The 21,873-nt window shown below is 54.3% G+C and overlaps 7 protein-coding genes across 7 annotated transcripts; 4 read left to right on the top strand and 3 right to left on the bottom strand.

Moving 5' to 3' along the window:
• Positions 1–1,012: 1,012 nt before the first annotated feature.
• Positions 1,013–2,827, top strand: SPSK_08918 (far upstream element-binding protein; the record flags this gene model as incomplete). The annotated part of the gene is made up of 1 exon (XM_016735503.1): positions 1,013–2,827. The coding sequence occupies one exon, from the start codon at positions 1,013–1,015 to the stop codon at positions 2,825–2,827; it is 1,815 nt and encodes a 604-aa protein (XP_016586799.1).
• A 527-nt stretch (positions 2,828–3,354) lies between these two features.
• Positions 3,355–4,866, bottom strand: SPSK_09146 (geranylgeranyl transferase type-2 subunit alpha; the record flags this gene model as incomplete). The annotated part of the gene is made up of 4 exons (XM_016735725.1): positions 3,355–3,764; positions 3,828–4,605; positions 4,678–4,782; positions 4,858–4,866. 4 exons carry the CDS (start codon positions 4,864–4,866, stop codon positions 3,355–3,357), a joined length of 1,302 nt encoding a protein of 433 aa, XP_016586798.1.
• Positions 4,867–6,257: 1,391 nt separating this feature from the next.
• On the top strand, positions 6,258–8,954 carry SPSK_08527 (cell cycle regulatory protein; the record flags this gene model as incomplete). Its single annotated transcript, XM_016735120.1, has 3 exons — positions 6,258–7,434; positions 7,506–7,554; positions 7,625–8,954. 3 exons carry the CDS (start codon positions 6,258–6,260, stop codon positions 8,952–8,954), a joined length of 2,556 nt encoding a protein of 851 aa, XP_016586797.1.
• A 974-nt stretch (positions 8,955–9,928) lies between these two features.
• SPSK_09599 (syntaxin 8) lies at positions 9,929–10,889 on the bottom strand (the record flags this gene model as incomplete). Its single annotated transcript, XM_016736171.1, has 2 exons — positions 9,929–10,565; positions 10,636–10,889. 2 exons carry the CDS (start codon positions 10,887–10,889, stop codon positions 9,929–9,931), a joined length of 891 nt encoding a protein of 296 aa, XP_016586796.1.
• A 1,047-nt stretch (positions 10,890–11,936) lies between these two features.
• On the bottom strand, positions 11,937–12,977 carry SPSK_09526 (uncharacterized protein; the record flags this gene model as incomplete). Its single annotated transcript, XM_016736098.1, has 1 exon — positions 11,937–12,977. The coding sequence occupies one exon, from the start codon at positions 12,975–12,977 to the stop codon at positions 11,937–11,939; it is 1,041 nt and encodes a 346-aa protein (XP_016586795.1).
• A 4,472-nt stretch (positions 12,978–17,449) lies between these two features.
• SPSK_09201 (6-phosphofructo-2-kinase) lies at positions 17,450–18,882 on the top strand (the record flags this gene model as incomplete). Its single annotated transcript, XM_016735778.1, has 2 exons — positions 17,450–17,552; positions 17,657–18,882. 2 exons carry the CDS (start codon positions 17,450–17,452, stop codon positions 18,880–18,882), a joined length of 1,329 nt encoding a protein of 442 aa, XP_016586794.1.
• Positions 18,883–19,671: 789 nt separating this feature from the next.
• SPSK_08818 (ATP-dependent RNA helicase DDX18/HAS1) lies at positions 19,672–21,633 on the top strand (the record flags this gene model as incomplete). Its single annotated transcript, XM_016735405.1, has 1 exon — positions 19,672–21,633. The coding sequence occupies one exon, from the start codon at positions 19,672–19,674 to the stop codon at positions 21,631–21,633; it is 1,962 nt and encodes a 653-aa protein (XP_016586793.1).
• Between the last annotated feature and the right edge of the window lie 240 nt (positions 21,634–21,873).

Below are 21,873 nucleotides of genomic sequence, written 5' to 3'. Positions count from 1 at the left end.
GCCAACTCTGTACCTCGTGTGCTTTTACCCCTCCCCACTTCAAGTAGTCTGCTATTGACGTGTGGCCCTCGCTGAAAGACAATATCTGACTCTGTTTCTTCTCTGCTGCTGATTTGCCTGCTGCTTGAACGTGCACTTTGTCGAGATAAAGCTCTTGTAACTGCGGGATATCAACGGCGACAAGCGACCAAAACAAGGACTCTCCGCCTGTCTCGTGCTCGACGTACATGATACCCAACCCACAACGCCACCTCGACTGCATCTGCGCGTGAGAAACCTGCAAACAACCACAGCCTGGAATCATTGCTATTGTTATTGTTGTCGGCTCTTGATTTGTTAATATTGCAAGCCGAAGGACTGCTGGGCAACAAGCAGCGTCTACACCATCAACCCGCACCTTTTGTGCTGTATCTTTAAAGCGTGATTGCTACTACTGGGATCGCGAGTGACTTGGTGCTACATCCACGCGAGCCAAATAGGGCTATTGACCTCCCTGCAAAAACGACGGGCAATCCCGAAGAACACAACGAACAAATCAAAGACCAGGTCATGGCTGACATGACCAATCTCGAGTCCATTCTAGCGACTCTAGGTAAGTGAATGATCTTCTGCAAACATTTCAAGACACGGCGGGCACAATGAATCAAACAATTCATTTTGTGCTGCCTTATCGACAAACTGCTATTATTATATCATGTATCTTGCCCTCCATTTTTTGCTCCTTGTTGCTTTGCTCTCTTTGTTGCAGCCATGTCCTGTTCCTGGGACGCTGGCATATGGCGTGAAATGACTTGAAAGGAGCTTGCCGGCAATGCATTTGACCACACTGATGTCTTCGGATAATTTCTGTATGACGGGTCCTCGCATGGTGCTTTTGTTGCATGTTGCGGGACTGTTTGCTGCCCGTTGTCATGTTTCTTGGTCGGGATCCACTACTGTGCCCGTTTGTCTCTTGTTGTCTCACTTCACGTCGTTGCCAACTTCATAAATTTGTTCGTTTGTCTGACAGTGCATGTGTCCTTTTCTAGCGGCCCAGAAACCTGCCGACTCAAATACGCCGCCGCAAGGCCAACAGGCGTATCCTCCACCACCTGGCACTGCGCCTGGTACGGGTCCTTATGCGCCTTCTGCATCATCTGGCTTTCCGAAGCCGACAACAAGCGGTAGCCTGGACTTGAGTGCGCCGGCCGTCGTAGGCGGCGGCAACGTCAGCATCCAAGAAGCCATTGCGCGTGCCAAGGCCCACGCCGCCCAGAACGGTGTTGCCTCGTACGACAGACCCATCACATATGCACCGCCTCCTGCTACGGCACCACCGCCGCCAGGTGGACCTCCTGAGGGCCATCGCTACCGTAGCTCGCGCTCCCGCTCTCCACCTCCTGCCCGGAGAGGCGGCAACGACTACCGCGAGAACCACAATCCCTACCGCGACGAGCGCCGCGACTACGGTGGCGGCGGCGGCCGTAGCCACCCCTACTCCCCTGCCGGACACCACGGCGACCGTGGCAGCGACCGCCACAACGACTCATTCTCGCCACGTGGTGCCCACGGTGGCCGGCGCGACCGCTCACCTGGCCGTGGCGAGGGCGGTGGTGCGGGCAGCAATTCCGAGGTCATCGAGGTCCAGGCCGGTCTGGTCGGCCTGATCATTGGCCGCCAGGGCGAGAACCTGCGCCGCATCGAGGGCGAGACCCAGTGCCGCGTGCAGTTCTTAGCCCCTGCCAATCAGGAAGACCCGATGCGCCAGTGCAAGATTTCCGGCCAGCCTCCCAACCGCGCCGAGGCCAAGGCTGCCATCTTCAAGATGGTGGACGACAGCGCTGGTCCTGGTCCTGGCGGCCGGTTTGGTGGTCCTGGTGGTCCCCGTGGCGGCCAGAGCGAGCGTATGGGCCAGCAGGTGGTGCCTGGCGAAGGCGAGGAACTTGTCCAGATCATGATTCCGGACCGGACCGTGGGCCTGATCATTGGCCGCGGCGGCGAGACCATTCGCGATCTGCAGGAGCGGAGCGGTTGCCACATCAACATCGTTGGCGAGTCTAAGAGCGTCAGCGGTCTGCGTCCTGTCAACCTTATCGGCGGCCGTGCAGAGACGACGCACGCCAAGGAGCTCATCATGGAGATTGTGGACAGTGACACCCGCAACGGCGGGCCTGGTGGTCCTCCTAGCGGTGGTGGCCCTGGTGGTCCTCCATTCCGGCAGGGTGGTGGCGGTGGTGGCGGCGGCTACGGTGGTGGTGGTGGTGGTCCCGGCGGTGGCTATGGAGGAGGTGGCGGTGGTGACCGTATCAACGACTCTATGTTTGTCCCTGCAGAGGCTGTCGGCATGATCATTGGCAAGGGCGGCGAGACCATCCGCGAGATGCAAAGCAGCACCGGCTGCAAGATCAATGTGTCGCAGACGCCCGGTGCCAACGAGAACGAGCGCGAGATAGGGCTCATCGGTACTCAGGAAGCCATTGAGCGCGCCAAGATTGCCATCGAGGAGAAGGTCGAGGCTGTGCGCCAAAAGAACAGCGGTGGTGGATACGGCGGTCCTGGCGGCGGTCGAGGCCGTGGCCGTGAAGGTGGTGATGGCGGCGGCTACCGTCAACAGCGGGACTACGACAGCCACGGTGGCTATGGTGGTGGTGGACGCGGCGGTGGTGATGGGGGTCCTAGCCGTGGCGGTCCAGGTGGCCCTGGCGGCCAGCCCACCAGCGACGACCCGAATGCAGACCCGTACGCAGCATACGGCGGTTATGCAGCATACGTTGCGCTCTGGTACCAGGCACTGGCTCAGCAGCAGCAGAGCGGCGGCGGTGCGCCCCCTCCAGCACCGGGCCAGTAGATACTGGCATACGCCTATTGCCGTACGACATTTTACGAATCGATCCATCAGTGATTGTGAGGCGATGCAGCTTGTTGTCAACACGTGGAGGGTTTTGGAGGGGGTAATTTGATGCTCTGTTTTGTCATTATGGTATTCTATCACCGGAAAGGACCAAAAAGAAATGGGCATGTTGTTATTATGATACCACCATTAGGGATCTGTATTCTGTTTTATTCTATTTGAGGGACCGCCTTTGAATTTTCTTTGCATCGTTACTTAATATGTAATGTCCAAAGGCAAGACGGCGTGAGGCAAGATGGAGCATGTGAGAAGGAGAACGCCGTTTCAATCAACTGTACTTTGAGAGGCATGGTATTTGTTGAAAGCTTGTGTTCTGTTATTCAAACCTGCCTGTGTCTTTAACCACGCTCTTGAAAGCGGATCTTGTGCATATCGTTCGGCTTTGCATTCTGCTCCTAATGTAGTTCGAAACAACTTTCGTCACTATTCATGCATACCGTGAATAGGCGATGAAAGCACAACGGCTAATTCGACTCTTGTACAAAACGTGGCTGCCGCCCGCGAATGTGTTCCATGTCGAGGTCATCCCACCGCCCGTTACGCTTCGGGTCCAGCTTCCGCAGTTGCGCCAGCCACGCTTCAACGTCTATCCGCTCGTTCTTGGCCAGTGGCCGCTCCTCCATCTTCGCGACGGCCAGCGTGTATTCAAACAGCGCTTCGTAGATCCACTTTACGTCGTCGTAGTCGGAGAGCAGATCGCGGATGTCGTCGAGTTCGCGCGCAATGTATGTCATGCGCTCTTCGAGAGACAGGTCCGGCACGATCGTCGGCCGCCCAACGTATTCGGTTAGGTTGAGCATGAGGAATTGGTGGTAGAACCAGAGAGACTGGTCTTCTGGGCCTACGTTCAGTGCTTCACGAATGATGCCCAGTTCTACAAGATGTGTTAGCAAAGCGGGACGAATAGGGGCAGCAAAGCAAACTAGCCACAGCTTACCCTCTTCCAAAAACGCCTTGCGCGCCGCATCGTCGGCATTGCGCTCTGCCAGCAGTCGAGGGATGAGTTTGCTGCGGTTGTGCCACGCCGAGAAGTTCGACAGGTCTTGGTGGATCATCTTGGTGGTGTATGCAAACTCGGGCTCGACCAGGCTCGTTGTCGTCGCGCCACCGTCGAGGCTCAGTTCCTTGCTCTCTAGCCGCTCAATGACTTGCCGCCGGTAGCCCCAGGCGTGGAAGTTGCGACGATCCTTGGTCAGCATCTTTGAGTCCAGTGCCAACTCCTCCTCCCAAATGCGCCGCGCGCGAGCCACATCGAGCCTTGCCACGGCCTGCTCGAGGACCCACAAGCGGTAGCTCCAGATCCAGTAGCACTTGGGAAACTCGAGCAGCAGCGGGATAGTAAAGTGCAGCTCAGATACCAGGACGTCAGTGTCGTTCTTTCTTTGTGCCTCTAGATCTTGGTCTCCCTTGCTGTGTGCTTCGTCTTCACCCTTGACCCCTTTATCAGGTGAGGGCGTTGACAAGTCCGTCTGCGTTGACGGGCTGCTCGATGGGATCGCGGCCGAGGAAGAACCGGACGGCGCGGCGGACGGCAACGTCGAGGTTCCGGTTGGAGACGTACTCGAAGACGCACCCGAGGACGGCAACCCAGGCGGCCGTTTGGACAACAAGGAGGAAGTTAGGCAGCGCCTGCGGACGTTCCATACGGTGTAGTATTCGGGGTTCAGTCGGAGAAGCTTCGTGGTGTTTTGGAAGACGGTCTCGTCGTAGGTGGGCTGGTGGCGTGTCAGCGGTCGCATGTCAAATACATCATCGCTCACTCATTTCCATGCTTGTGCTATGCATACACTTGATCGTATCTGTTCTTCCAGTTCGCGGTATTTTTGGATTTTTTCCGAGTCGAGTCGCTTCTGCTCGTCCGTTCGTGTCCGGGGCCCGCGGGGAACGCCGTGCTGCAACTAGAGTCAGTAACGGTAATCAGGAGGAAGCGCAGAGATAGTGCCCGAACATAACGTCGGCAAACATACACTCGACATATTGGGCCTCGTTACAGGATGTCGTGAAAACGTCCAATGTACTGGTATTTAGATTACCCTTGCTCCTGCCTCAAAGCCAAAGCCTGCGAGCGCGTGTCCTTTGATCGACCCCGCCGAGTGAGGCAGCAGCGACCGGAGCACGGAGCGATTTCAAAATCCTAGCGTTCAGACGAAAAGTGGGGAATTTGAGCTACTCCGTAAGCAGCACGTGCAGCACTTCTGTGTAAGTCAATGTCAAGATCAACTTCACTTTGCTCTCAACTTCTTCTCACTTTTTGGTAGTTTGCTTATTTTTTTTCCTTTCAATTCATCTTAACTTTACCAAAACAGTTATCTCCTCGTAGCCTCTACCTTGGACCATTAATCCTTTATTCTGCCATTGACAGCTTGGTAGCATCCCGCGGCGCCTGGGCTCAGTTGGTAACTACTGTTCCAGACGAGTAAAGATAGACAATCGTTTAAGAAGAAAATAAATAAAAATTCACTTTCCATTAATTCCGTTTAAATAATATTGCAGTCCTTTATGATGAAGACCTACACATGATTCACCAGCCGAAATGATAATGCACTTGCCTCCGGCGAACTTGCCAGGTCGGCGGCACCTTCCGTCTTAACTTACCAAGCTCTTTCCAATTCATGTTTCTTGACGAGGTTGTTGGAAAGAACTACGTGGAAGGCACGCCACGCTCTTACGAGGCGCACCTTCTCCACGTACCTTTGACATCTTTCCATCGTTGACCACTCAACAATTAGCTACCTTCCGGCTCGTCTGCCCCAGCCGTTCCCCTTCCCTCTTCTGCATCCCTATTTAGTATCTGCTATTTTTTGTCACCTAGAACCTCGTCTTCCTCATTCGCCATTGTTTTTGAATCCCTTCGTGGGAATCCACTGCCCGCGGCACAATATATCATTACGGGGCCGAACGTCGACCACCTCAACAACTTGGCGGCCAGCAAGGCATCGTTGAGACACATCACTCTTATTGTTCAGTATCTTACGTCTTGACTTCCATCAAGGCGCCATCCGCCACGATCATTCTTCGTCTTCGATGCACGCAAGAATGCATTGAGTGCTTCCCGTGGTTTGGTTTATTCCTTTTTATTACTTCCTTTCTTCCCTTTTTGTTGGCACGCTGGCCCGTCTGCCGATCGTCAATTATTCTTTACCTTTTATCTTTCGCTATCGATCTACACCAAATTCCTTCCTTGGCTTTTATTTTCGTTCCCGTTCCTCCTGAGAGGAATCGCGCCGGTAACGCTTCTCGCGGCATCTGGCTCGCCATCGTTCCGGTATCAGTTTCGTTTTCCTTTTTCCTGTTGTCGTTCCCCATCAACCTGTCCCTGCCAACGCCGACCAAGAACTCATGGACGGAACACTGTACAACCGCAACAATGGACATTCCCAGCGCTTTCACGACCTCCTTGACGTCCCTGCCCATTCGTTCCATGACGCCAGATATGCTTGTAGCGTCGCAGCCGTCGACTCCTGGGCCATCGCCTCTCGATTCGGGCTACGTGTCACAGTCGAGAACTCCTAACAAGCTGTCTACACCCAGTGAAACTTTCGACTTTGGCGGTTCCTACACTCTTGATAGAACCACCGGAGATCTGCTGGAGAAACTAGTCAGAGACGAATCTGACGAGTGTCCCCGCTCGGCGTTTCTCGCACCGCACCAAGCCCTTCTCAGCCAAGCCAGCATCAGCCTCAAGGCCAGCGCAAGCAGCGCAAGGCCGTGCAACGTCAGAGCCAACAGTACCAAGGCAAGCAGTGTCCGTCAGCTGCATATAGCACGCGGCAGTCTTCCTTCTACGTTCTATTCGAAGACCATTCCCAGAACGACACCTCGCCCCAGTTCTGAATCTCGATCATCGTACCTGGCATCCGGCCCGTCTGCAAGCTCCGTCCGCGCTCCCGACCGTTTTGTCCACCCTCGCGACTCAGAATGTGCTGCTTTTCCCATTAGCGAGAAGTTTCGGATGACCAAGGCCTCAACTGACCTCAACCCTGTCGAAAAGATCCTTCGCCGTGGTATGATCTCGGCGGATGCCTTCTACGCCACGCAGACCCATCCAAATCCTATCCCGACATTTGCAGATGAACGCCAAAACTTCCTCCATGTGGCCGGCCAGCCAACCCAAACAAGAGCTGGGACCACTCTAGATACCGGGAACATGGGTGACGACCCCGGCATGGAGTTCCGGCGGCGTCTCACCCGTGGCTCAGTCTGGTCTATTAGTACCATACCACCTACAACCGGTGCCATCGACAACGGCAATGGCACCCTGACACAAAGCGGCACCAGCTCTGTACCGTTTATCACGTCAACATTCACAGAGGAGGGGCCCCGCTATAGCGCCTCTTACTGCGACAAACACCCCAGTCGCCTCGCTGCCGCTTTGGATTTTGACCGTGCGTCACGACTTATGCAGTGCAATGTCGATAAGGGCGTCTTCAAACTGCAGTCCCACGACAACCTCATCGTTCCGACCACAAAGCGGAAGCTGCTTCCCAAGTCTCAGAAAACGTCATGGAACGGTACTATCTGGGTCAATGATGGCCTCGAGAAGAGTTAGTAAAGTCCTTTTTTAACATTATGTTGTCCTACAGTTAGTCGACATCTTTCTAACTTACCTAAATAGAACCTGCCAAGATCCCTGAGAAAACAGCCTGGGACAGGAGTCCAATACGGTAAGTCAACCATCTGCTAGAATATTACCTGTCCCTGCCCTACGTAGAATGGCCGTTGATATACTTCTAGCATCTTATCTGCGCCCAAGTTCCGAGACGACTTTTACTGCTCCCTGCTCGCATACTCGCCAACCACTGACACTGTTGCTGTTGGACTTGCCGATTTACTCTACACATGGTCTGAAGTCGGCGGTGCTGCTCATTTGAATGGCAGTGACAGCACGCGCGTGTGGCTTACCTCCTTGGCTTTCTCGTCGGTGGAGGGAGGCAAATGCATCCTTGCGTTTGGCCGCTCCAACGGCACGTTCGGGCTCATGGCCATATCGGAGGCCAACAACACGCGCATGGTAGTACAAGAGACATCCGCAATCTCCTGCTTGAGCTGGCGGCCAACCTGCACCATGCGGCCGTCTCAGAATCCCAACAAGGAAAATGTTCTCGTCAGCACAGAGGATCTGCTAGTCGGCACAGATGCTGGCATCGTCCTTTACTACGTCATTGAGTGGCCGGATACGTCTGAAATCGACGAGGACAATTGGCAAGGCGATATCACACTTGTCTCTCGCATCAATGTTCATGACCAGCAAGTGTGCGGCCTTGCCTGGGCCCCCAACGGAGAATCCTTCGCGACAGGAGGCAACGACAACAACTGCTGCTTCTTCTATGTCAACAATGTCCTGCCCCCATCCTATCACAAAGGCGGACATGAAGGAGTGTCCAATAACCTCCCCTTCAAATCGCACTACTCGGGCATTGCCGACAGTCGTCTCACTGTCCAGCTTTCAAATGGTAGCGAAGTTCGAAAGCGGGCCAATAACAAGGAATATGAGCACCGCGGCCCTGGTCGTACAGAAAGTTGGCGCTGGGAGCATGGTGCGGCTGTCAAGGCGATCGCCTTTTGTCCTTGGCAGGAGGGACTTGTGGCCACCGGCGGAGGTTCCAACGATCGCTGCGTCCACTTCTTCCATACGACGTCCGGCACCCCCCTTGCCACCATTTTTGTTTCGTCGCAGGTGACCAGTCTCATCTGGAGCACCACACGGCGAGAAATCGCAGTCACGTTCGGCTTCGCCCATCCCGGTCACGACATCCGCATCGCCGTCTACTCCTGGCCCGAGTGCAAACAGGTGGCTGCTATTACATGGGAGGGTAAGCATCGCGCCCTGTACGGCATCTCGTGTTCACAAGGCCGCCGCTGGGGCTCACAGCAGTCAATCATTAAGAATAAGAAAATGAAAGAAGGCTGCATTGCCGTTGCGTCCAGCGATGGAAGCATCAAGTTTTACGAGCTGTGGCCCGACGATGGCAAACCCATCATTGGCGGCGTTGGCATGCTCGGCGGCAGCGATATCTTAGAGGATTTGGAAGGCATTCAGAAAGAAGGTGACATCATTCGCTGAGCTGTTCCTGCGCAGCACTTCTTTTATCATCTCATCCGGGTCTGGCGTCTTCTTATTCCTCCAACTTATTTTGGCCTCGCCCGACAATATTTTCGGCTTTTCTTATTTTTGCGGGCATCTTTCCGTTTCACTTTCGGGATTTCGTTTCGGGTTTGTGCTCAAAACAGGACTCGGCCCTCTCTGTCGGAATGGAAGTGCGTCGGTGTGGGATATCGTGAGACACAAGATCATCGATGCTTGCGACTTGCAGCTTTATTCATTCTCATTTCGTTCATCATTGCGGGATATTCTTCTTGCTTCGATTCTTCGGTTTCATTCTCGTTTGTCATCCAGTTTATTGTCCCTTCCGTGTCCTCTTTTTCGTACGCAGTTTCTTTTTTTCTTTGTGTTTACCCCTGGGTTATGGCCATGTCAGTGATGACAGGATGGTGTTCTTTGGGGGTGAAAATAACACCACAGCTTCTGTAGAGGCTTAAGAAAGGCATATATGGCATACGTCAAATCTCACCTTTGTCCTAGAACCCACAAATACTACCAATGCACATTATAGTTTTCGAATAGAGTATGAGGTACAAAAAGGGGCAGCGAACATGTATACAACAGGTGTCCGGAAAACAATAGCGCAAGAACATCTACTATTACTGATCTAAAGAAGTCACAAATAAGTGGGTGAAAAAGAAACGACATGAGATTTAAACAAAACAATCAACAGCTGAAAAGCACATGTATCTACAATGAACTTGAAGCATGCAGCCCAGGCGGTATACAAAAGAAAATGGAGACGAAACCGAACATGACAACAAAAAAAAGCACAGTAACACAATCCTCGAACGCCGAAACTATGCCGACCGCTCAAAGTCGATAATTAAACAGAGACAAGCAGGAAATAGCAAGGGAAAAGGGCAGAGACCAGGACCAGGGCAAGAACGGGGTGAGGGGGAAGCAGACAGAGAGCGTTCTGTTGTTGCGACGTCTCACTTCAGGATGGCAATCAGCAGGATCAGGATGATGATCAGCACCACAATCGCCACCATCTGCTTGCAATCGCCAGCTGACCTGGCAATCTTGCCGACCTGCCGCCGTGCCCGGTCAATCCGCGTCTGGTGCTGGTCCGTCAACCGCTCGCCCTCCTCCAGCATCGCCACGTGGCTGTCCAGCTCGTCGCCAATCATCATGCTCAGCTCCCGCTGCCGCCCAATGCTCACACCCAGCGCATCCAGCTGTGCGTCCTGGTCGGCAATGATGCTCGAGTGCATCTGGTGCAGCTGCACATTGTCCTGGTCGTCGTACCGGCCCTCCTGTGACGAGGACCCGCCGCCTAGGCCGCCGTCGGCATCCGGGTCGTCTGTGTAGGGCCGGTTGAACAGGCTGTTGCGCTGGGCTTCGAGGTCGACGGCGTCGCCGTCGGTGCCAGGTGGCGGAAGCGGCTTGTCCTTGAAGCGGACGGCCTTGTTGGTGTTTCCCGAGGAGGCGCCGGCGCCGCCGCGTTTCGGTTTGATCGAGGACGACGTGCCGGCCGCCGAGACGGGTGCGGTGCCGTTGAACTGGGCCGTCAGCTCAGTGAGTTTCTTTTGGAGGCCGGGCAGTGCATCGCCGATATTGAGTGCTTTCCTGTGAATGGGTGCAGTCGCGTGAGCACGGACCATTGTATATCTAATGTCTGGACATAGGGAGCGCTTACCCTTCCTCTCCTTGACTCTCCAATCGGGCCTGTTCGGTCTTCAGGCTGGCGATGCCCTCCTCGAGCTGGTCGAGCGACCGCGCAATGTGGCCGTCCTGGGCGTCGCGCTCGGATGCGCCGGCTGACGAGTCGCCCGTGGCAGCAGCATCGTCTCCATCGTCTTGCAAAAGGTTCAGTGCTTTGGATCGCTGGCGCTCCAGAAGTGATAGCTTGATGTGGTCGGCAAGGAGATACAATGCGTTCGGGTTCGACATTGTGAAGGGCCGTTCGACGTGACCAGATAACGAGAATGGATGCGGAGTGTGGAGCGTTGTTTCGCGCGAACCGATCACAACGATGGGTGATGGAAATCAAAATCGACGTCGAAAAAATGCAAAATCGAGAATCGCAACGCAAAAGGGGATGCGGAATGGCAAATGCAGGCGCCAAACGTGAAGTCGATTGGCGATTTCTGATGACGGATAATTGCGAATGCGAGACAAGAACCATGGGGATCTGGGCCTACGTCGTAGTGGTGCAGATTACAGAGCGCCTTGTCCCCTCTTTTCTTAATGCAGCCGCGCCATTACTCGCTCGAGACACAGGGGCTGGTCGCTATGTGGCCCGTCCTCTCTAAATCCCATTTGGTCGCTGCCTTGGGGAGAAGCGTCACGTGACCATTCTTTTGACCTCACATCTCGACAAGATCATACTGCAAATTATCTTGAATGTAAGTTGTATTGAAGGGTTTACTGTATTTTGTACATAAAAGGTAGACATTAATGATTCTTTGATTTTTTTATCATGTTTTGCTTATTTGTTTTTGTAGAAAAAACATCATTTAAAATTATTATAGACATGATAGATGTTTTACATTCATTCATTTCGCCGTTGCGGAGTCGTCACGCTATTAAAAGCCGCCGAGGGATCTGTTGGCTAGTTGGTGGCCTAATATATTGCGGCCAGTCTTTCCCGTTTAAAAAGATTCATCCTCTTTATCTGTTGCTATGAACTCATCTGCTTATACAGTTGCTGGACATCTCTTGCTAAGCAGTCCAACAGTGGCTGCCATCCATATAAGGTGACGACAGCTGAAAAAAGCATGTCGTGATAACTGTATCATGAATTGTAAAGTCTAGGTGTAGCGGGCGGAACGTAAAGGGGTGTAAACAAGGTATTCCAACCAATTTCAAAGATATCCAATAACAAAATGCCAAACTAAGCTAAAACACCAATCTAAGAAAGTAACACCAACCATTAACGATTACAGCCTGCGAAAGCTCGCTCTGTCTCTGTTTCCAGCCCACCCCAGTAGGCCGCTACTACTGCCGGGCCAGCCACGTGTCTTTGATGATCCGCCAGTACCGCTCCGGATCACTGCGCGCGTGTGACACATGACCGCTGTTGGGAAACTTGGCCATCTGGTCAACCGTGAAGCCGAGGCCCGTGGCTTCGTTGGCATGCTCCTCGACGTCCTTGGACAGAATGATCTTGTCCTCGTCGGAATACAGATACGACCGGCGCACCTCGCGGCGGTTGCCGCCAAAAACGGTGTTGACGTTGTGGGGCGTCCAGGGGTTCAGTGCGCGCTCGGGACCGGTCGGCTTGGGGGAGGGCTGTATGCCAAAGAGGGCCTGCAGGGCGGAACGGGTGGCACCGTCGAACCAGGCAAGCAGACGCTCGATGCGAATGCGGACGAGCATGCTGTAGACGAGCAGATAAATGGCCGGGTACATGACGAGCCGCTTGGCCAGGGGCGCGCGGTTGAGGCCAGTCGTGAAGGCAGTGGCCGCGCCGGCGAAGCGGAAATGGCCCGGGCTCGAATCAAAAATGGTGACGTGAGGCGGCAGGCAGCGGACGTGGTCCGGGTCGATGGCGTTGTAGATCTGGCCGAGAATCAGGCAGCCGCCATTGGACAGCGTGTGGACGAGCACTTGGGGATGGGCATTGGCGGAGCCGGCGGGAGAGTCCTCCTTGGGGGTGGTGTTGAGCGAGTCGCCCAGGATGTCGTTGATGAAGGGCACGGCGGTCTGCGCGACGGCCTCTGCCTTGGAGTAGGACGACGTGGTGTCTTGGTGGCAGAAGACGAGGAGAATGGCTGGGCGCTCGCTGGGGTCTTCGCCAAAGACACCGTCGCGGTAGGGTGCAAGGTACTTGGCGACGTGCGGCGGGCGAGCACCCATCCAGGCGGTGACGATGACGAGCTTGGGAGCCTTGCGAGGGCCGGACGCAGACGTTGGGGGCGGGGCGGACGTGGCTGTTGGCGGGCGGTAGATGTAGACACTACGCGTCACTTTCTCCATGAAGCCAAGCGGGTCGACTAGTGCCGTCGTCTCGGCGCCGGACTCGGGGGTGGCGGACATGTTGATGTGTGCGTGAGAGTGTGCTTGAGAGTGGTGTATCGTGAGAGAGGTGCGGTGATTGTTGACAGCAGTTGGTAACCCTGGCGAGAAGAGGAAGCGAAAGTAAAAAGGAAGCAAAGGGAAGAAAAAGAACCCGCTTGGACAACGTGAACTTGAGGACATGCTAAGGCTCCAATTTAAGTATCTGAAGACCGGCGGAGTCCCTGTTTAGAGTCCGAAGCTGACGGCGCGACCGGGAGCGGCAATCTGACCGGTTCTGTGCATGTAGTTGCTTCCTGCCAGGGGCATAAGGAGGCTAAAGTTAGTTAGTGCGCAACACGATGGTGACAGTTTGGTCAGGTTTTGGCTGTCAGCCCAGCTGGGGACCAAGGGACCCTCTTTTCTGGTCGCTTTGCGCCCTGTGCCTTACGCCTTGTGCCTTTCCGTGCCAACGGGCAAAATGGCGGTTCGCAGCCGCGCCTTTGTACCATTGTACAGGGTTCGGGCCAGACATCGATTTCTTTGACACGTACTGGCACGCACTGGGGAAGTGACGAAGATCAAGCCTGTGACCATGTAGCGAAGGTCACGGTAGCTGCTGTCGATGGCCGTCAGCATACGTCGGCCGCGCTGAGAAGCGTCGAATCTAACATTTAGACAATTGCGGAGTACCTGTCCATTGTAGACCTCGTTTAGTCGTATGTACGTCTCATATTCTTTCTGGCTGACATTTTTTGTGCCTCACGTTACTGCAACAGTGCAGGGAAGAAAGATGCAACATTCAATGAACCAATACGTCGTAGGCATCGGTGGTCAACAACCGTTCTTCGGCAATTTGTTGGGGGCCTCGGGAGAGCCCTGTCGTTTATTCTTGATTAGTATTATTGATCGGTTTCCCATTTCTGGCAAATAGAGGCCTGCTTTCTCTCTCCTCCTTTTTCTTTCTTTTTTCTGGGTCCCTTTACTGGACTAACCCTCCCTTAGCCTTGCGTCGTGGCGAGTCTGCCATGCGGGATTGAGAGAAGGCTTTCAGCGCATTTGGCGTGGGCCTGAAACTCTTTGGACAAAACGACGGGCGGCTAGAACGAATTCTCCGAAATCCGTTGACCGCGATTAGATCCGTTTTCACATGCTGTTTGTACGCTTTGGTTCTTGTCGGTTTGAACTGGAGGATTTTGTTGACTTTTTCGTTCTTCGTTACTCTTGGGCGCCAAAACCTGCCATTCTTCCCGCTTACATACAGAATACGGTTGTATTATGGCAAGACTTAGCTTCGTGAGAATTGCTCTGTTATCTTAACGCGCCCTTATCACAGGATTTGATCTTGCCGCCGTAACTTGTTGGGACTTTGAAACGACTTTGCCTTCAACAATATACGACACATCCCGTTCCATTGCTAATGTTGCGGTGTCGGCTGTCGGCCAATTCATTTCACCAACGGGGATGCATCTTATTAACTTCTCCTGTCGAACCAGACAAAGAATGATCCCACGAAAATGAGGATGAAATGAATGACCATATGATGTTTAAAATTGGACGCCAGAAAGAACGGTTGTCGGGTCTCAAGGAGCCGACGAACCCAGATTGGGCACCCTTGTCATTCCCCAATCGATCCAGCCTTGTTAAGCCCGGCTTAAATCGAAGACACCGGACACGCCAATCGGACGTTCCGACAAAATGGTGCCGTATGTGACGGGCCGGGCCTTGGAAACTTTCACATATTTGTCGTTCATCGTAGCTATCATCCACTTTCCACTAGCAGTTGGTTGAGAAACTGAGACTTCGATTGATTCACCTTACCTGGTTCGCCGATAGAAAAGTCGAAGGGGCGATCATTGTACGGAGTAGATCAGAAACAGAGTGGCAGACGAGGTCATATTTCCGTGATAGCTTTGATGCACACCTGTCTCATATTATGGGCGTAGCCTTTCCGCACCACCTCCTCTTGACATGTTGTGTCTATATGTCTTCAGGCTTGCTCCGTTTTGACTTTGCTTCCAGTCTCGCAGGCTTAATTGCCGGTCATACTGGACAGTGGAATCTCGTCACCGCTTGTCTGCCCCCACGCCGTATCACAAACCCGCAGCGGCTTTAGGACCATTCCAGAACGCTTCGTCGAAAGGATTGGGCTCAGCCGCACAAGATTGTCTGACATATCGTCCAGTCCTTCAACATTCTGGAATACAGAATGCCACTTGTGGAAGTTGCTAGCGCTTGCTATTATCGTGATGAAGGACTAGCCAGACCTTGAGACAGAAAAGGCTGCCTTGATCTGACACGTTTTTAAAATCATGTGGGCAGCCTGAAAGGACGTCCTCGGTGTATTTCGTGTTCTCTCCACAATGGTCAGTACCTATCGCATCATCACATCGGTCTATTGTTTACATACTTTCACACGGCCAACTCGCCGGTGTCATTTGGCATGGATGCATAGTGATCTTATTTTCTCGTCACCTGATCCCCCCCTGCATATGACATGCTGCATATATCTCCTGCATCCTGCCCTAACGCTCACGGGCGAAATATGCTGGTGGACGTGGGTGTAACATCAAATAGAGAACGTGGGAGTAAAAGCCGTGAGTATCCACAGTGTTCGGATAGAGAAACGAGTAAAACACGAGAAAATAGCGAGATGAATCAATTCGCCAAAGGAATCGCGATCACGATGATGACATAGCGGGCAACGACAGTGACACAGGAAACAAGAATCTTTCATATGGCGGCGCACTTCTCTAGCCGCTCTGCCTTTTATGTGTCTGTCGTATTAATCTGTCCGTCACCAACAAAATCCAGGCCAGTCCCCCATGCAAACCCACTCCACCCTTCGGCCCCCGTTTTCCAGCTTGTGGGGGCCGTTGAGTTTCTTTCTGGTCATTCGGTCACTGAAGATCCTCGGCGTATTGGTCACTTGGGTAAAAGCCGTTACTAGACCCTGTGCGAGGCGCCAGTGGGTTGGTCCGCTGGGGTAGCCGTCTCCAGAAGTCCCTTTTCCGCTGTTCGTTCATGCCGCCCCGCATTCTGTCGCAGTTTCTTCTGCCGCTAGCCCGGCTGCAGCGCCGTTCGGCTCGCAATAGCGACCAATACTGGCCATCATGCAAGGCGCGTTTAGACCTTTGCGTGTCTTTTGGAGAGTCTCTCGGCTTGTGAATGTGGGAGCACTAGGATGACTAGTATCAGCTGTTTAAGTACTACTTTTGCCTGCCTTGATGCGTGATCGAGCGTACAGCTAGAGTCGGCTAGTTGGCCAAGTCGTTCGGTTGACGGCTGCTGGGCGCCCGTCCTATTTACTCTTCTTTGGCGGTGGTCTTTCTGACTTTTGCTTCTTTCTCTACATCTTGATTTCCCATCGTCAACTTCTTCCATCTTCATTCTCGTGCTCCGCGGTCCATCGTCCTCTCGGCTCGCCGCCTCCACGTCCCTGTGTTTCTCGTCACCGCCATCGCCCCTTCCCTTCTGCCACTTTGTTCAGGGACCTGCTGAGACACACCGCCCTCGAGCAGTTTGACGTCTACGCAAAGTCATTCGCGGTTTCCTCCGGAGCTTTCTCTTCAACGCCTTTTGGTTTTCATGTAACCTACCTTCCTTTTCTTGCATCTTCTCTCGCCAACAAAAACGCACACATCCCCCTTACTCGCTCTTCTGTCTTCTATTCCCTCCTCTTTTACTTCCTCACTCGCCCTTTTCGATCTCTTTGTCGTCACCATTTCGCCCTAGCTCCCCCGCCAAAGCCAATCTGTTATCGAAACCACCCAAAAACCGCCAACCACAAAACAAGTCGCTATCCGCACCTGTCTCATCGGCAATCTAAATTTTACAGAGCAGTTGCAGCGTTCCGTTCCCAGTTGTCGTCCTGTTCACCCCATCGCCCAAGACGGAACCAGCTCGCGTGAGCTTCCCGCAAACCATCCACTCGCATTTTTGGGTATCTTCCCTTTGCTTTTTTCCTTGCACGGCTCTTATTCTTGCCTTTCGACATCGTTTTCGAGTCGCTTGCTACTGCCTGCTGCTCCTCTCGCCAATTGTCCACTGTGTGGCCTCCCGAGTTAGCATCGGCACATCTGCAAGCGAGCTGCCTCCTGTCGTTGCTTTCATACCCTGACGATTGTGGCCCCATTTTTGCTAGCCCTGCACGCCAACTGGTCCAAACCGTCCAAGTCTTTGCCCACTGCACCCGACATCACCCGCAAACCAATCGGCTGAGAAGCATTCTGTGCCCTGCGACTCGCCCGGCGAGCTCGATCTCCAGCAATCAACTCGCCGTTGTACCTTACATCCTTGGGAGCTCTTGGCTTTCCCGTTGCGCGACGCATGATCTTTTCGTGGCGTCTTTTTACGACCAATCTTGAATTGGATTCCTGACTCTAGTCTTGTACTATTTTGCTTTCCGCATCTTTGGTTTTCCAGACGTTCGCTTCCCTTTATTCGCCTTTCTTTATTCCTCCCTCCCTCCCTCCTCGACCGCCTTTCCGGCCTGCACAACATCTGCAGCAGCCATGGCGCGTGGTGGTTCGTATGGTGTCCAGGTGGAGGACCTCAAGGTCTGTGTGGTGATGGTGGGTCTCCCCGCCCGGGGCAAGAGCTTCATCGCTCAGAAAGGTACGTCACATCTTATCCAATGCAAGACACCCCAATTGTTGTTTTGTAATTAGTCGAACCTCTTGATTCAGAAATCCCAATTAAATACTTACGGACTTGCACAGCACAACGGTATCTCCAGTGGCTCTCCATTCCTGCACAAACCTTCAATGTCGGCAACTACCGACGGAAAGACGCCGCTCAGCCGACCGCCGACTTCTTTGACACCGGCAATGCCGAGGGCGAGCGTTTACGCCGTGCCGCTGCCGAGGCCGCCGTCGCTGACATGCTCAAGTGGCTAAAGACCGGCGGCGGCGTTGTCGGCATTCTTGATGCAACCAACTCCACAAAAGAGCGCCGCCGCTGGATCCTGGAATTGTGCACTGCCAACAACATCGAAGTGCTTTTTGTCGAGAGCAAATGTGACGACGAGGATCTGATTATGGCCAACATTCGCGACGTCAAGACCACCAGCCCGGACTATGTCGGCCAGGATCCAGAGGAGGCTGCCCAGGACTTTCGCAACCGCATCCGGAAATACGAAAAGGTCTACAAGACCATCGACGAAGACGGCGACGAGGACGAGCTGACGTATCTCAAAATCATGGACACGGGCAGCCGCGTTATCATCAGCCGCATCCGCGACTACCTCCAGAGCCGCATTGTGTACTACCTCATAAATGTCCATATTCGGCCGCGGTCGGTATGGCTGTCACGGCACGGCGAAAGCATGTACAATCTGAGCGGCCGCATCGGCGGCGACGCCGAGATCTCACCCCGCGGCGAGCAGTACGCCCTCAAGCTGCCCGAGCTCGTGCGCCAGTCTGTGGGCGACGACCGTCCGCTCACCGTGTGGACGTCGACGCTCAAGCGCACCATTGCCACCGCCCGCCATCTCCCCAAAGACTACAACCAGCTACAGTGGAAGGCGTTGGACGAGCTCGACTCGGGCGTCTGCGACGGCTACACCTACCAGCAGATCAAGGACGAGTTCCCCGAAGATTTCCAGGCTCGCGACGCCGACAAGTACAACTACCGCTACCGCGGCGGCGAGTCGTACCGCGACGTCGTGATCCGCCTCGAGCCCATCATCATGGAGCTGGAACGCTCCGAGGACATCTTGATCATTACGCACCAAGCTGTTATCCGCTGCATTTATGCCTACTTTATGAAGAAGGACCAGGAGCGCAGTCCCTGGATGAACGTGCCGCTGCACACCCTCATCAAGCTGACGCCGCGAGCCTACGGCACCGAAGAAATCCGCTACCCGGCCGGCATCGACGCTGTGAGCACGTGGCGCGGTAAAGGCTCCACGGCGAAACACGAGCAGCCTGTTCCAGAAGCTCTCTAGTAAAGAGCTTCTGTTTTAGTGCTTTTTTTTGTACGATTATGACCAAGCATTTTACGGTGCTTTGATTTCTTTTTTTTTTTTTTGTCCTTTTACGATTTACTGTGCGGTGTTTTTTTATCCTTTGAATTTTCATACATATTTTGGGCAGATGACTAGACATCAAGGTCCGGGGATACGGATACACATATGGAATGATGGATTCAACTACAGGGCGAAATATGAACAAAGGAGAATAAAACTGAAATCATGTGGAAAATACCCAAAGGAGAACGTCTAGTGGAGACAGGGCCAGATAGCCATCATTGAGCACGTTGACCATCTTTCCCATCAGGTAGCCTCGAGATGGGCACATATTGTAACTGTCATCAGTCTCGCTAAGGAGAGGTTCTGGCGACGCAAGAACTGTTGCAGTCCTTAATTATCAAAAATTATTTTACTGCAAGATATCTACAGACCTATTTGAACTTCAGCTTTGTCACGCAACACATAATTATGATGAACGCAGTAAATTCTTTCATGTTGATGTTGAGTTGAGTGCTGTTAAAGTCTAATCACGTGTTTTCCACACTAATTATAACAACCGTGTTAGACGGTTCCTGCCTGAGGCAAAATCGTCACCTCAATTCAGAATTCTGACCGCTTTTATCGATAAGGACCTATCCCCACTTATTTTTTTTTTCTGCCGCCGACTGGGGAGAGACTGTTTTTTCTGCGGAGGATTTTTCTATGTCCTTGCAGCGCTCTGCACTCTATTCTCGGTCACCACACAACCATCTCCACCACCACCACATGCCCAATATGACGGACAAAGTCGGCAAGAAAAGAAAGCTCAAAGAGACGAGCGGCAGCGGCGAGCGGGCTGAGAAGCGGGCAGCGACGGCCAACGATGCGACGAGCGACCGCAAGGCGTTGAAGAAGGCGAAGCGGGCAGCAGCAGCAGCAGCCGCCGCCGTGGCAAATGACGACGACGATAGCGACAATGTCGAGACGGAGCGGGAATTGAGGAAGAAGGCCAAGAAGACGAGGAAGCAAAAGAAGGCTGAGGAAGAGGAAGCGGAGGCGGAGCAGGAGGAGCAGGAGGAGGAGGAAGAGGCTGAAGAGGCTGAAGAGGCTGAAGAGGACGTGGTGGAAGAGGCCGCCAAGGCTTCCGACGCCGAGGACGACGAAGAAGAAGACGACGGCACATCCGACCCAGCACAGCTGCCGGCGGCCAGCGACGACGCCGACACGCAGCACCTCACACTACCAGCCGTGGGCGGCGATGCGTCCACGACGCCCAACGGCTCGACGGCGTTTGCCGACCTCACCATCTCCGACAAGACCAAGCGCGGCCTGGCCGACATGGGCCTCGAGACCATGACCGAGATCCAGCGGCGCGCACTGCCGCCTCTATTGGCCGGCAAGGATCTGCTGGGCGCGGCCAAGACGGGCTCCGGCAAGACACTGGCATTCCTGATCCCGGCCGTTGAGATGCTCTACTCGCTCAAGTTCAAGCCGCGCAACGGCGTTGGTGTCATTATCGTCACGCCGACGCGTGAGCTGGCCCTGCAAATCTGGGGCGTTGCACAGGAGCTCATGGCCCACCACACGCAGACGACGGGCATCGTGATGGGCGGCGCCAACAAGCGCGCCGAAGCCGAGAAGCTGGGCAAGGGCGTCAACCTGCTGGTGGCCACGCCCGGCCGCCTGCTGGACCACCTCTCCAGCACCCCGTTCCTGTACAAGCACCTGCGCTCGCTGATCATCGACGAGGCCGACCGCATTCTCGAGGTCGGTTTCGAGGACGAGCTGCGCAAGATCATCCAAATCCTGCCCAAGCAGCGGCAGACGATGCTGTTCTCTGCGACGCAGACCCAGAAAATCGACGACCTCGCCAAGGTGTCGCTGCGCGCCAACCCGCTGTACCTCAACGTCGACGAGGAGCAGCAGTTTAGCACGGTGGACGGCCTCGAGCAAGGGTACGTGGTGTGCCCCTCGCAGAACCGGTTCCTGCTGCTGTGGTCGTTTCTCAAGAAGATGGCCGGCAAGAAGAAGGTGATTGTCTTTTTCAGTTCGTGCAATTCGGTCAAGTACCACGCCGACCTGCTGCGCTACATTGACCTGGGCGGCGTGCTGGACCTGCACGGCAAGCAGAAGCAGGCCAAGCGCACGGCGACCTTTTTCGAGTTCATCAACGCCGAGCACGGCATTCTGCTGTGCACCGACGTGGCGGCGCGCGGCCTCGACATCCCCGCCGTCGACTGGATCGTGCAGTTCGACCCGCCGGACGACGGCCGCGCCTACGTGCACCGTGTGGGCCGCACGGCGCGTGGCAAGCAGGGCCGCGGCAAGTCGCTGCTGTTCTTGCTGCCGAGCGAGGTCGGCTTCCTGGCGTACCTGCGCGAGGCGCGCGTGCCCGTCGTCGAGTACGAGTTCCCCACCAACAAGGTGCGCAACGTGCAGGCGCAGCTCGAGAAGCTGCTGGCACAAAATTACTATCTGCACCAGTCGGCCAAGGACGGGTTCCGCGCGTACCTGCACGCGTACGCCAGCCACAGTCTGCGGTCTGTGTTTGACGTGCTGAAGCTGGACCTGGCGGCCGTGGCCAAGAGCTTTGGCTTTGCAACGCCGCCGCGTGTCGATCTGACGCTGGCGGCCAGCATGGGCAAGAACAAGGCCAATGGCGCGGGCAACAGCGGTGGCCGGCGGGCGTACGGCAGCCAGCCACGGCAACAGGGCGGCGGCCAAGGCCGCTTTAAGCAGAGGCAATAGGGGGATGAGGGGATAAAGAGCACGTTGTATAAAATGGGAGTTGTTCTGCTGTTTTTGTTTTCTTGTTCACTCGGCCGCCTTTCCTCCTACTATTTACCATGCAATTTAGACTGCCTTTTTCATAGTTATAGCATTCGGTCAACGGTTATCAAAACGGTTTCGTTCTATTTACTACTTGCTCCTTCTGCTACTTGCGTCTCGAAATTCGCCGCGGCGTTGTCGTAGGGCCTCATGAGCCGG

The sequence above is a fragment of the Sporothrix schenckii genome (assembly GCF_000961545.1).
Source record: "Sporothrix schenckii 1099-18 chromosome Unknown Cont44, whole genome shotgun sequence".
In the NCBI taxonomy this organism is placed as follows: domain Eukaryota; kingdom Fungi; phylum Ascomycota; class Sordariomycetes; order Ophiostomatales; family Ophiostomataceae; genus Sporothrix; species Sporothrix schenckii.
Note: the sequence above shows the minus strand (reverse complement) of the source record. Positions and strands in the feature narration are given on the sequence as shown.